This window comes from Dromiciops gliroides, chromosome 2 (genome assembly GCF_019393635.1).
Source record: "Dromiciops gliroides isolate mDroGli1 chromosome 2, mDroGli1.pri, whole genome shotgun sequence".
Lineage (NCBI taxonomy): Eukaryota > Metazoa > Chordata > Mammalia > Microbiotheria > Microbiotheriidae > Dromiciops > Dromiciops gliroides.
This window is the reverse complement of record NC_057862.1, coordinates 558,484,926-558,500,768: the sequence shown is the minus strand read 5'-3', so window position 1 is coordinate 558,500,768 and position 15,843 is coordinate 558,484,926. Positions and strand designations below refer to the sequence as shown.

The 15,843-nt window shown below is 36.4% G+C and overlaps 1 protein-coding gene across 1 annotated transcript in view; it reads left to right on the top strand.

The window, feature by feature from the left end:
- Positions 1-15,843, top strand: part of CFAP61 (cilia and flagella associated protein 61) — a 354,788-nt gene that overhangs the window by 234,232 nt on the left and 104,713 nt on the right. The window contains exon 21 of the mRNA XM_043987819.1: positions 6,368-6,542. Within this exon, the coding sequence (XP_043843754.1) occupies positions 6,368-6,542 (175 nt within the window). The remainder of the gene's footprint in view (positions 1-6,367; positions 6,543-15,843) is intronic.

Here is a 15,843-nt window from a genome sequence, read left to right as displayed (position 1 = left end):
AGCAGTGAAAATCCTACTAATTCTTACTGACTTTCTTGACTTCAAAATCATGCCCCTCTGTCAGGTACCTTGATCTTCCTGATTCCTTTGTCAGTTCCCTTTTGTTGTCTTCTTCCCCCATTAGAATGAAACCTCTTGAAGGCAGAGACAGTCTTTTTGTTTGTTTGTTTTATTTATCATTAAAGTATTTTATTGTTTTCCTGTTATATGTAAAGATAGTTTTCAACATTTGCTTTCATAAGATTTTTAGTTCCAAATTTTTCTCCCTCCCTCTCCCTCTCCCCTCCCCAAGACAGAAAGCAATCTGATATAGGTTATATATGTACAATCACATTAAACATATTTCTGCATTAGTCATGATGTGAAAGAAGAATCAGAGCAAAAAGGAAAAACCTCAAAAAAGAAAAAAAAACAACCAAAAAGCAGGAACAGTATGATTCAATCTGCATTTAGAATCCACAGTTCTTTTTTCTGGATGTGAAGAACATTTTCTATCAAGAGTTCTTTGGAATTGTCTTGGATCTTTGCACTGCTGAGAAGAACCAAGTCTACTATCACAGTTAATCATTACACAGTGTTTCTGTTACTGTGTACAATGTTCTCCTGGTTCTGCTCACTTCACTCAGCATCAGTCCACTTAAGTCTTTCCAGGATTTTCTGAAATCTGCCTTCTCATCATTTCTTACAGCATAATAGTATTCCATTACATTCATACACCACAACTTCTTTAGCCATTCCCCAATTGATGGGCATTCCCTCCATTTCCAATTCTTTGCCACCACAAATAGAGCTGCTATAAATATTTTTGTACATGTGGGTCCTTTTCAGAGACTGTCTTAAAAAAAAAACCTTTCATTTGTATCCCTAGCAATTTAGCACAGTGCCTGGCATATAGTAAGCACCTAATAAACACATGTTTCCTTACTCTTATTGCAGCCAAGCCCACCATGGGAAAGAGGCTAGTGTACTCCAGGATTGCTGATTCTAGTTGCACCTTTCTTTCCCTCACTGCTCAGCTGCACTACCTTTTGTACTGTGCTAATAATGCATCTTATCTATCTTGAACAATCTACTCCAGTAATTGAGAGCTTATTCATGCTTTGTATAATTTCAAATCCTTCTCTCTGAATTTCCCTATTCCTAGAATCACCTGTGACTCTTCCCTTTTACTCATCCCAGTTGACAAGCCTTATTGATTCTTCCTCGACAATTCATCTCATATCCATCACTTCATCTCTGTTTGTACAATTTCTACCTTATTTTAAGTCTTCATGACATTATTCATGTATTATTGCAGTAGCTTCCTAGTTGTTATTCCTATTTCTAGTCTTTCTACACTCCAATTCATCTTCCATATAGCTGCCAAATTAGTACCCTAAAGTACAGATCTATCCTAGTGCATTAGGAAATTTGGGGAAGATATCAGGTTCTCTTATCTGTTTTCCTTATCATTTAGCAGCAAATGCTTCTTAAATGGGTAATTTCATTAGATGGAATCTGAAAGATGAAAAACAATATTTATGTAAAACTTATGTATTTGAAAGCCAAAATGTGGCTGATCCTTAGCATCATAGAGTATAAAATACAACTGCTGATTGCCCCATGCTACTAATTAAGGATATATATATATATATATATATATATATATATATATATATATATATATATATATATATATATATATATATATATATATATATATATATATATATATATACACACATACTATGAGTGTTCTGGAGGATGATCCTACAGTGTCAACACATGGGATAAAGGACTATAAAGAGAACAATAGTCAAAAAAAGTTCTTAGCCTCTCTTTATATTCAGAGGAGGTTTGACCTTCTCATTTGGGTGCAGGATCCTTATTCATTGCTTCTACTATCTATGTCACAGGGGATCAGAGACCAGGCTTAAATTTAAGTTTTATAGTAATTCCCTGTTTCAATAGGCTTTAAGCCTGGGGTCTATGACCTCATTATTTGCATATTTCTAGAACTAAGGGGATAAGAGGCCAACCCCTCTGTATTCTTAGTCATTATCAATACCATTATAGATCCCAGGCACTCACCATACTGTTACCAAACAGGAGGGACACTAGGTTACTTTAGCCCACAGCAGCTCAAAATTCCTGAACTCAAGAAAACTAACAGCTCATAGTCACTGGGATTATAGGCATGTTTCACCATGCCCAGCAGCTCTTTGGAATTTTGAACAAGGACCTTATTTCTAAGGTATGCTAGTTTAGTAAATACCAAACAAACAGAATGAAGGAATGAACAAATGACAGCATCAGTCTGTTTGTAGCCTAAATAAATGACTTATTACTGTGAACTGGTTACCAAACTTCAAACTGCCATAGTGAACAGATTAATATTCATTTTTGTATAGTACTTCATACATTGACAATATCTTACATCTTGATCCTATATCCTACAATTTATAATATCTTACATCTTGATCCTATATCCTACAATTTATAAGATGAATTATCAGGGGGCTAAAAAAGCCTACTACTATAATATCATTCCCATAATCAAAACTTTTTAATAGTTCCTTATTGCTTCTAGGCTAAAAAACAGTCTTCAGCATGGCATTTAAAACCCTTCACAATTGGATTCCCAGTTACCTTTCCAGTCTTGTTTCACATTACCCTCTATTCTAGTCAAACTGACCTGCTGTTCCCTGCATATAACATTCTATTTCCTACTCCCATTCCTTTACATAGGTAGTCCCCTACACCTGGAGTGCACTCTGGCTTTTTTTTTCCCCCACACTGGGCTTCTCTATCTTGACCAGGTTGGAAGTACAGCAGCTATTCACAGTCTCCACCCCTACTACTAGTCAACATAGGAGCTTTGACCTACTCCAATCCCAAACTGGGAAGCCTAGTTGCACGCACCATGTTGTAAAGAACTTAGGGTGAACACACTCGACCTTAGCTCACTATATCTCAGAACTCATGAGTTTAAGCAATCTTCAAGCCTTAGCCTGCTTGGTAGCAGGAATTTCAAGCATGCACCATCACATCCTGCCTGACTACACCTTGTCTTCACCGCCACCTTTTAGAATCTTTATCTTCCTTTAAAATTCTAGGATATCTCCTATACAAGGTTTTTCTGGATCCCACAATTTTTAATACTGTCTCCCCATTTAAACCATTCCATATAACTTTGTATTATGTTTTGTATTTATTTGATCTGTATACATGTTGTATCTCCCTCTCCCCAATCCCCAGTAGAATGGAAGTTCCTTGAAGACAAAAGCTATTTCCTTGAATCTCCAATTCTTATCATAACACCCACACACAACTGATACTTATATATGCCTGTTAAACTGAATCAAGTTGAATAGAAGTCCCAAACAAAGATGGTGCCATTTTGATTAGCTAATTAACAATTTTGGCAAGAAATGTCCTCTTGGTGCCAGAAAACACTCTAATTGGGGCAGATAGTATGGCTTGAGTTTCATAATTACAAAACACCCATACTCTTAACATTACTATAATGATTACTATTTCTATTTGTATGCTGCCATAGCCAGTTCACCACATAGGGACCTTTGTGCATTACTTGAGTTCTATAAAGCTCTTTCTGGACAGTTTACTTTGGCCTCATTCTTTCAACTCTTAGCGCCAAATTTGTCTGCCTGCCTTAATAATGTGGGAAATGCCATCCTACAGGCATGAAAAACTTGGCATTCAGTGAAGTTTTCTCTACTTCTTCATACTATAGCAATGGCCAAAAAAGAACTCCATGAGTGTTAGACCATAGAGGAATTGTATAGATTGTGGGGGAGATTATTATTCTTTTATAACTATAGTAAACTCATTTTCAATTTACACTTTGTTCATTTCCTTCTGACTTTTTATATCTGTACTACACCCACTGTTTGAAAAGCTGTCAATTCGTTCTTCATTATAATAATTTTCTGTGAAGGACTTTTTTTCTGGTTCATTAAAACATGACTTACTAAAGTGGTTTGATGTGACTAAAATTCCATTTTCTTCCATGCTACCAACCTCTCTTCTATTCTTCATGATAGTTCCATTAAGATTTCAAAATTCCAATGACTTCTGTTCACTATTGTGCACATGTTCCATGTTAATAAAAGCAACTGGTTGGCTACTTTTGTAATACATATTAAGACTCTCATGAGAAATATAGGTTCATTTTGTAAGAAAGAAAATCTTATCTCTAATTGAACCTTTTAAAAACATATTTTTTGATAATGCTCAGAAAATAGGCATTTTCATAAATAGAAGGTATTGATATTTTAGTAATGCAAAAAAAAAATCCCAGAGGGATAGGTTGTATCTTGGATTCAAACCCATTTGAAACAATAATTTAATTTTACATTTAAAAAATCCTTTTTTTATTGATTTAAAGAAAAATTTAAGACTGTTGTTCTAATTCATTGAATTGTAGTTGCACAAAAGTTATATGCCAAAAGTTCTTTTTAAGGAATTTTGTGAACAGCACATTGAGCAACATTTCCCTTCCTTAGCTGGTTTATAATAATTAAGGCATATTTTAATTGTCCCATAGGCAAGAGGAATGAGTGCCTTTTCCTCTATACTTAGCTAAAGCACAGGGTTCTATAACCCCTAAAGTTTACAAGACAGAGAAAAGTTGGCAAATGTGTTTCTCATTATTCTCCTGGGTTCACTTGTTTGCCGCTCTACATCTTTAAGGCTTTTTTCTGTGTTTTCTGTGTAAGAGTGACTGTCCGTTGTTGCTTCCTCAAGTGCAGGCAACAATCCCAAGTTCAGCTGCTGCAGAAATTCCAAAAGGGGTGCACAGGAGCCTCCTGTGCCCTGTGGGAACTAGGACAAAGCATCATTATGTTCTTGAGATCAAAAAAGAAAGTCAAGCTAATCCTGCATTACAAGAAATAAATACCCCTAAACACTATTCAATTGAAAACTAGTATGAGGGTGCTAAAGCTAGAAAGCTAGTTCGTGTTGATGTTATAGTTTCCTTTTTCAAACAGTAGTCAACAAACCCAGATACTGGAATTATTTCTTTACCTAATTTCAAAAGATCTTTTATTTTTAGACACGGTCTTTTCATTCTCTAATCCAGTGTCCTGAGGGTTGTCGTATATGTGAAAGTATGTGTTCCCTCTGGCCAAGATTGCCCCACTTGTCTTGACAAATAGGGGACTCAAACGAGGACTAACACCTAATATACTTTGACATGGCAGACAGAAGGTTACCATCTTAAATACCACAAGCCATGCTCTGGTTCCAAGAGCTCCATTTCCATCCACTCAAAGCTGCCCATGGGGAAAACAGAGGAACGAATATTTAAGAAAAAGGAAACTGATTTTAATACCATGGTGTAAGCAACCAAGACTGCCACATTCAGCTGCCGAGGCGGTGAGCACATCTGCAAAGGACTGAGAATTTCTCCCTGGCAGCTTCTGATGACAACAAAGACAAAACTGTGGATCTTCAGTGCTTTCCTCCTCTACCCACCTCCACCCCATCCCTTTGTAACTCCCAGCCCTTATGTCCCAGGGAGTCACGTCTGTTCCCTCATTCAAACTTGCCTTCACTGTGTCCCATCCTCTTTGGGCTCTGCTCTGTTAATAAACTAATTGGTGCTGGTGTGTTGATGGCTGTTAATCTGTTAGATATATTAGGCTTCCCAGGTAACATAATTGCATTTTAATGGGAGCCTTTAGGAAATGGTGTGGGAATGATAGCAGTGGTTAGGACTTCAGAAGCCAAGGAGGTCAGTGGGGGAGACAGGAAGCCTTTCTCATTCCTTCCAAATTATATCACGCAGGCAGCTGCTTAGGGAAAGGACCAGCTCTGGCTGTCAAGCTAGAGAAGCAGCTATGTGGTGCAGTAGCTAGGTTGTTGGACCTGGTATCAGGAAGACCTGAGTTCAAATCTGTCCTCATGAATTTAGTAGCTCTATGACCCTAAGCAAGTCACTCAATCTCAATTTCCTCAGCTATAAAATAAAATGGTAAATAACAATGACACCTCCCTTCCTGCAGGGTGGTTGTGAGGATCGAATGAAACATTTGTAAAGCATTTAGCACAGAGTTCAGCAAATATTTAGGTGCTATATAAATGTTTATTCCCTCCTACCCCCATCCCAAGCCAAAATACTGCACCTTGCAAAGTTTCATAGAGTTTTATAGATAGTAGGTGCTAAAGGTTGGTTGAATTGAATTTTCCTGAGCTACGGCCTGCCCCCTCTTTTTAGTCTATCACCAGTTACCTTTTCTGCGGAGGGTTATTAAGGGCACTCTGGGAGGAATATACATATCCCAGCCATTCGTCCTGTCCCTTTTGCATTAGAAGGGCTATGTCACCATCCAGCATATTGTTTTTCTTGATATATTTGCCTCAGGTCCCATGTCCCACAGGAGCTGACATCACTAAACTATTGACTAACAGAGAGATTGTGAAGGACAGCACGCAAAGATACACTGGAAAAATCCCATCGAATCTTTTCACTCTCAATGATGAGGAGGACTGCTTAAGAGCATTGAAATGGATAAATGAGAACTTTATTCCTTCAGAAGGTAAGGATTTTCGTAACTATAAAAATTTTCAGAGCAGTGTTTTATTTCCATAATGAGTCTCATTCTTCATCTAGTTCAGCATATAATTACTGCCTAATTAATTCCAACCAAATCTTTCATCTGTCATGCTTTGTTTTCCAGATTAATTTACAACTTGTTGTCATTTTTGGACACCCAGAATGTTTACTGGGGGAAAAAAAAGGCTTGAGATAGTTTAATTATCTATAATTATTATATGCCACAAAATGAATATCCTAAGAGCAAAGCTTGGCTAAAATCATTAACTAATTAAAGAATAATTTAATAAGCAAACATGTTTAGCAATTATATGAAAAATATGCCTCCTTTTGTAAAGCTGAAAAGAGCTAGAAAAAAACCGGAGGTCTGAATTAGGAGAGTTTTTTCCCCCCTATTCAAAATTCATTGTCCTATCCTTTAGCATTATCTATAGAGTTCTTCACACATGTGTACATATTCAAGTTGCATATCACTTTTTGTGCTAAAATGGATGCATAAAAATATATACAAATGTATCCATCATTCAAAGGTGTTTTCAACCAATTGTTCTCTATTACCTGATATTTCATTGAAATTTGGCTAAATAAAAATGCCAATGAGAATTCAGTTAGTTATACTTTTTGTCTACATGGTCTAAGAATCAAATAGTATCTAGAAAATGGGGGAGGGGAGGCAGCTAGGGGGCAGTGGATAAGGCACCAGCCCTGGAGTCAGGAGGACCTGAGTTCAAATCCAGCCTCAGACACTTGACACTTACTAGCTGTGTAACCTTGGGCAAGTCACTTAACCCTCATTGCCCCCCAAAAAAGTAGTGAACAATGGGAAGAGAGAAGCATAATATTAAAAGAAGCACAACCATCTTTCTTTGATGAGAATTTAAAAGGAATCAACAATAAGTGGAAATTTAGGTGCCATATTTTTATTTGAATTTTCAATTTTGAGTTTTCCATAACACTTTAGTCATCCTTAATCCTTGTCCTGTGGCCTACAAGTATACAAATCTTTGGATGAATGCTGTAAACAAAGAGTATAGGGGCAAATAATTATCAAATTTTATCAAAGTCAAACCCAAGAATGTTCTATATGATTGTCTAATTGTTATAAAGCACAATTTCTCTGAAGGTATAAAAGTCAGTGGCTCTTATCTCTCTCCACATATGCACATATACACACATATACACAGATATAGATATAGATAGAATGTCCAACTTATGTCTGATCTTGGAATTTTCAGAGTTAGAAGGAACCTTGAAGGCATTGGGTCCAATGATCTCATTTTACAAATGAGGAAACTGATGCCTAGTAAAGTTAAGTTACTTCTCTCTCCCCCTTTCTTTCCTTTGACATATAGGTGTGTATATATATATATATATATATATACACACACATATATATACATATATATGTATTTATTAATACATAATAGGGATAACCAGGTGGCAGGAAGACTCACCACCTCTCTGTGTCTCTATAGTTTTATATACATATACATACATACATATATATGTGTGTGTATACTATACATATTTGCGAATCTATTTATATATGCAAATTTATTTATGAAAATACACTTATATAGTCAAATATTTAAGAATATATTTTTATGAATGCATGAGAGAGACAGCCAGGTGGCAGAAAGACTCATCAGTTCTGGGGCTTCTGTTTTCTTTCTTTGTCTTTCTGTTGAATGTACCTAGAACTCAGCTAGGTTTGACTATTCACATGGTTTAAATAGGGTGGGCAAGTTACTGCCTTTATTCCTTACATTAAGATGGAGGACCACTAGGCCTTACCATCTGTCCTGTCTCTATGCCCAGCAGATTCCCAGAATTGTCATATGATCTAATGTTGTATCCTAAGGACCACTGCATCATCCCTGCCACAATACTACAAGACTTTTGGACCCCTCTACCTGCCTTGCAATTGATCTTTGTTATTTGTGTTGTCTCTCCCAATTAGAGTTTGAATCCATTGAGAGCAGGGTATGTCTTGTTTTTTCTATCTGTGTTCCCAGTGCTATGCAAAGTCCATAATACAGAGTAAGAACTTAATAAATGTGTGTGTGTGTGTGGGGGGGTTGTTAATCCATGCACAGTTCTATATGCTTGTCAAATAGACTGGCAGTTTCTAGTTAGGGAAGTGAAACAATTCAATGGGGGAATGGAAGATCTAGTGTGTGATCTAATATTCCTAGGTTTGGCTAAGATGGAATTAAGGTTGAGGCCATGGAATTTAAGGAGGCGGAGAAACTTTAAGGAAGCTTAAAGGTAAGATTAAAACTCTAGTCTCTCTGACTCCAAGTGCAGCACTCTGTCTACTCTGCCATGAATTCTGATTCTAATCAAAGAAATCCTTCCTCTGTCATTTACTGCCTGTGTGACTGAGCAAATCACCTAACTTCTCTGGGACTCAATTTCCTCATCTGTAAAATAAAGAGGTTGGACTAGGTGGTCTCTAAAGTACCCCTCACTTGAAATCTGTGATCCTTTGATTCCCCCCATCATTCCTTCCTTTTCTTTCATCTCCATTCTCTCCTTATCCACTTGTTCCCTAATATCTACAGACATACCCACATCTCCCTTTAAAAAAACCAAGAGCCTTCTCTTGTCTCTACTATTCCTTCAAGTTATCATCTTATCATCCTCTATCTTTTTTCCCTTTAATTGTGACTTTTGGCCCACCTTGTACATAGATTGTTTCTCTTGAAGAAAAGCAAAGCAAAAGGGAATCTTGCAATGAACTGGATACAAGACCTCCATTCTGAGTTCTTACTTGGTCCCCTGAACCCTTGTACTCTCTGCCACTGCCTTGGAATGTCAGGGAATGTATAAGGCAGAAGATAAGTATGAGAAAGAGTGCTCTCTAGCTCTCACATTCATCCTAGACCAGCTAGCTCACTTTTATTGTTTCTGGGGTTTGCTCTAGTCTGTCAGAATATTACTGTCAAGCTTCTGTCTATCCTTTTGGTTCTTGGATTATAAATTATCCTTCTACATCAGTATTGAAAAGAAGATAGTGAGTGCTGCATCGTTCCTGTAGCTCTATAGCTTTTAGAGATCTCTAAGTGTTATATGCTATTGAGATAATATGATTTGGTACATTGCACAGGGACTATATCTTTCATAGCTTGCTTAGTACACTAATCTTGTCATCTATAAATAATTTTACCTGAAATTCCAATTACCAATGAAATTGAAAACAAGGAAAATTCCAGAAATGAAACAAACAGTATTATTTTAAAATGCTTCTTTCCTTTGTAGTACACAACCTCTCATAAGATTCCTCTCCTTAGTAATCATTTGTAGAGTGCTTACTATATTCAAGGCACTGTGCCACAGTCCTGGATTGCCAAAAGATATATGGCTATTCTCATAGGTAACTGACATATTGTCTGTCCATCCATCCATCCATCCCTCCTTCTCTCTCTCTCTCTCTCTCTCTCTCTCTCTCTCTCTCTCTCTCTCTCTCTCTCTCTCTCTCTCGATAATTGTCAAATGAATGTTATGGACCATAAGTGTTACAGAAAGTCATGGGAGGAAGAGTTCACTATGGATTTGGGGTTTTGGTAAGGCTTCCTAGAGGAAGTAGAAGAAACTAGCTTAAGCTTGCTAGGATTTAGCATAGACAGAGGTGAAAGGTGAAGGGAAATGGTAGTCTCCAGGTAGGAAAAATAATGGGAGCAAAACATAGAGGGGAATAATGAAGGTAGCATAGTGAAGCACAATAAGCACACCAATTTGGCTAGGGCATCATATTCCTGAAAAGGGGGCAGTTAAGGATGTGATTGAATTGGTATTGAGAAGTTGCCATGTATGACTTCCATACTGAAAAGTGAGACCTTTATTTCAGAAATAGTAGATAGCTATTGAAGGTGTTTGAGTAAGGAACAATATGAGCAAAGGAGAGTTTTGGGAAGATTAACCTTACAGTGGTATGCAGGATGAATTGATTAGAGAGACTGGAAACAAGTAGTATTATTAGAATGACATAGTTATGGGGAAAATTAGAGTCTAGCTTAGGGCAGTGGCAGTAGAAATTCAAAAGTAATATTTGTTGGGCACATCTGTTCTATTCGAGCAGTCCCTTTAGCTGCAGTTTTTTTAAAAAAATAATTTTCTTGAGCTGTGGTATATGATTGTAATAGAATATTATTGTGCTATAAGAAATGACAAGTAGGAAGATTTCAGAAAGGCCTGGAAAGACTTATATGAACTGATGTACAGTGAGAAGTAAGCAGAATCAGGGAAACGTTGCGCACAGTGACAATATTGTTTGACAAAGAACTATGAATGGTTTAGCTATTCTCAGCAATACAATGATCCAAGACAATCCCAAAGGACTAATGATGAAGTATAGTAGCCACCTCCAAAGAAAGATCTGATGTTGATTGAACACAGACCAAAGCATGCTATTTTCAATTTCTTTCATTTTTTATTCAAGTTTTCTTATACAAAATGACTAATATGATAATGTTTTACATAATTTCATGTGTACAACCTCTATCTGATTGTTTATCACTTCAGGGAAGGAGGAGGGGAGTGAGAGGAGGAGAGATGGAATGTGGAACTCAAACTTTTAAATAAAAATGTTTATAAAAATAAATTTTTTTCTTTCTATGAGTACTTCTGGCTCTACTTCCAAGCCATTAATAAGAACTGCATTCAAATCTGATTAAAGTATTAAAAAAGACTGGTCAAAGCTTTTTTTGACCACCTATCTAGTATCAGCAGAGTGTCTTAAAAACAAAAAGCAACATAACAACTGCATCTTTCTATGGTCAAGAGGTTAGAAATAAAGTTGGAGCCTTAAGAGCTACTACATTACTATTGCTCTACCTCTCAATCCCAGCTTTCTCCTCAAGGCAGTTTAATAACACCTGAGAAATGCTTTCTTTTGAGTGGACATTTTTCATTATTGTTCATTTTTTTCTTCCTCAATACCATTCTATCCTTTTCTAAATACATTGATTTTTTTTAAATCAGCAATTTCCAGACCTTTATCTCCTGGCTGAATTTATCTACTTCTGTCCAAGCACTCCCATATCCTCTAAGTATCTTCAAAGGTATGATTGAAACTGCCAATCTACTCCCAGCCTCTCAATTTTCTACCAGTTAAAAATATATATAAATGTCATATGCCAGGAATCCCCAATGCCAATGTTATATCAGGACGAATCCCAATCCCTATCCTATGAACAAATAAAGACACTCACAATATCTACCCCCTTAATCTGCTCTATAGCTTATTTCAAAAAATCAATTGTTGCTTTGTGGTAGAATTAACATATAGGAATGAAATCATTTCCAAAGGTGTAATGTTGAGGTCAATGTACATTAGCTACATAGATAGCAGATGATAGGTAGATAATAGAGATCATAGATATAGAGATTGATAGATGATAGATTATAAAGATTGATGATATGTAGGTAATAGAGATAGATGATAAAGAGAGAGATTATAGATGGAAAGATAGATGGTAGAGAGATACAGATGATTGAAGGATACAGTAGAGATATCTATATGATAGATAGATGAATAAAACATTTATGAAGTGCTCACTGTGTGCCAGGCACTGTATTAAGCACTCAGCATAAAAATATAAACAAAAAAGAGAGTCCCCACCATCAAGGAACTTACATTCTAGTGGGGGAAATAAACATAGAGAGGAGAGCTGGAAGGGAGAGGAAGGGATTAAACTATTAGAATGGCTGCACTGTGTATTGAAGACAGACCAAGTGGCTATCTTAAATATTTCCAAAAACAATATACAACATATACTATTAAGTTCTCCTCGGTTTTTTTCTGATAAAATCTAGCAGCCGAATACACTGTAACATTTTATGACTATAATTGAAACTAATTGAAATTCATCTGCTATTAGCTCTGTACTTTCTATGAAAATGAAAAAATTGGATGGGAGTAAGGTAAAAAAAACTGCTTTAATGGCTTGAAATGGATCAATTATTTTCGTCTTTAGCTAAATACAGTTTACTGCCTTATTAAAAGCATATTTGTAGGAAAAGTATAACATTAAAATTCCAGTGCATGAATCACCAAGCAAAGCCTTTGTTACTATGTCTAATATATTCTTTCTTCCTTTTTTCTTTTCTTTTTTTTTTTTTTTGCAAAGCATAATGAAACAGGTCATGCAAAGGTCAAAGAAATCTTAGGTTTCAACCTACAAAAAATAAAAAGGAGATTTATCAACTCATGAACATCAAATAGTTTTAAAGTTTTCAATATTAAGTTATTGTTACAAAATGTTAATTAATTCTTTAGTGTTAATATTTGTGAAGATGTTTACTCAGATAAAGTACTGAGCAATTAGAGCATGTCTAGAAATTTGGTACAGAAATGCCAATATAACTACTTGCCAAACAAATTATTATTCAATAATATTATACATAACAAAACTTCTCAATGTCCATTAATTTCATGTGATCTTAGGATTCTAGCCAGAAATGACCTTAGAAAATATCAGGTTTGGGGCAGCTAGGTGGTGCAGTGGATAAAGCACTGGCCCTGGATTCAGGAGGACCTGAATTCAAATCTGGTCTCAGCCACTTGACACTTACTAGCTGTGTGACCTTGGGCAAGTCACTTAACCCCAATTGCCTCACCCCCCCCCCCCAAAGAAAATTTTTAAAAAGAAAATATCAGGTTCTACTTTTTCATTTTATAGAAGAGGAAAATGAGACCCATGGAAATAAATTGATTTGTTCAAGGCAGTGTCAAAGCCAGGATTCAAAGATGTTAGCAAAGTTACATCATTTAAATCATTCATACTTGTTTAACTAGTAGGTTGCTCACTGAGGTAGATATTATTATACCTTTACAATTGTTCATCTTTCCCGCTTTTTCTTCTTAAACCCTGTTCTTGACCCTAATCTTCTATTCCTCTCTCTCTCTCAAACCACCTTTTCTATTCTAACTTCTTTTCCTTTCCTATTTAGTCTTCTTTTTTTCAGGGCAATGAGAGTTAAGTGACTTGCCCAGGGTCACACAGCTAGTAAGTGTCAAGTGTCTGAGGATGGATTTGAACTCAGGTCCTCCTGAGTCCAGGGCCAGTGCTTTATCACTGTACCACCTAGCTGCCCCCATCCTATTTAGTCTTGACTGAATAATCAGCTCTCCTCTACTGTTGAATCCCTCAGTCCTCAGACCATCTGAATGGCAGATCCTTGTATTCTTGCCTTTCATGTTGTTGTTCAGTCATTAAGTTGCGATTCCATGTGCCATAGCATGCCACTACCTTCTTTTCTCCACTATCTCCCAAAATCTGTCCAAGCTCATGTTTGTTGCTTCCATGACTCAATATCAGGGTCTTTACTGACAAGTCCAGTCTTCTCATTATGTGGTCAAAGTATTTAAGCTTCAGCTACAGTATTTGACCTTATGGTGAATAGTCTGAATTAATTTTAAGTATTTATTGATTTGATGTCCTTGCTGTCCAAGAGACTTTCAAAATTTTTCTCCAGCAATATAATTTGAAAGCTTCAGTTCCTTGGCACTCAGATTCCCTCACAGTCCAATTCTCATAGCCACTGCTACTGGAAAAGCCATTGCTTTCACTATATACATCTTTGTTGGCAAGGTGATGTCTCTGCTTTTTAGTATGTGATCCAGATTTGCCTCTAAGGAGAAAATGTCTTTTAATTTCATGGATGCAGTACTCATCTGCCGGGATCTTTGAGCCCAAGAATATAAAATCTGACACTGCTTTTATTTCTTCTTCCTTTATTTGCCTAGAAGTGATATGACCAATTGTCCTGATCTTAGGGATTTTTTGTTGTTGTTTTTTAATGTTAAACTTCAACCTAGCTTTTATACTCTCCTCTTTCACTCTTATCAAGAGGCTTCTTAATTCTTCTTCACTTTCTGCCATCACAGTAGTATCATCTGCATATCTGAGATTGTTGATATTTCTCCTGGCAACCTTAATTCTGGCTTTCAATTTGTCCAGCCTGGCATTCACATGATGTACTCTGCACATAAGTTGAATAAATAAGGTGACAAAATGCAGCCTTGCCATACCGTTTTCCCAATCTTAAACTAATAATTTGTTCCATATTTGGTTCTAAATGTTGTCTTTTGGCTCACATACAGGTTCCTCAAGAGACAAGTAAGCTGATCTGATACTCCCATCTCTTTGAATATTTGCCACATTTGTGATCCACATTGTCAAAGGCTGTAGTGTAACTAATGATGCAGTTTTTCTGCAAAAGCTTTGCTTTCTCCATAATCCAGTGAATGTTGGCAATTTGGTCTCTAGTTCCTTTGCTTCTTTGAAAACTATCCTGCTCTTCTGATAATTCTTGGTTCACATATGGGTGAAGCCCATAAAGCTAAGCATAACTTTTCTGGCACATGAAATGAGTGGAATTGTTCAGTAATTTAACATTCTTTGGCATTGCTCTTCTTTAAGATTCGGATATAAACTGATTTTTTTCAATCCAGTGGCCACTGTTGCATTTTCCAAATTTTCTGGCATATTGAATGCAGCACTTTAATGGAATCATCTTTTAGGGTTTTAAATAGTTTAGCTGGATTCCATCATCTCCTCTAGCCTTATTGTTAGCAATACATCCTGAGGTCCACTTGACTTCATTCTCCAGGATGTCCAGTGTTAGATCAGTAACCACACCACAGTGGTGATTGATGATGTTAAGATCTTTCTTCTCTATATTCTTGCCATATCTTCTTCATCTCTTCTGCTTCAGTTAAGTCCCTACCATTTTTGTCTTTTATCTTGCCCATTTTTGCATGAAACATCTCCTCGATATCTCTAATTTTCTTCAAGAGATCTCTTGTCTTTTCCATTCCACTGTTTTCTTCTATTTCTTTGCATTGTTCATTTAAGACAACCTTCTTATCTCTCTTTGCTATTCTCTGGAATTCTGCATTCACCTGAGTATCTCTTTCCTTTTATCTTTCCTCCTTTTCTCACCTATTTGTAAAGTCTCATCAGACAACTATTTTGTTTTCTTGCTCTTCTTTTTCCTTGGAATGTTTTTGTTGCTTCCTTCTGTATGTGAACCTCTGTCCATTGTTCTTCTGGCACTCTATCTACTAGATCTAATCGCTTAAATCTATTCATCATTTCCACTTTATATTCATAAGGGATGTTTTTTAGGCCATACCTCTATGGTCTGATGGTTTTTCCTATTTTCTTCTATTTAAATTTGAATTTTTCAATAAGATACTTATTATCTGAACCACACAGTGAGCTTGTTTTCACAGGTCTTGTTTTCACTGACAGTATAGAGTTTTCTTACCTTTGGCT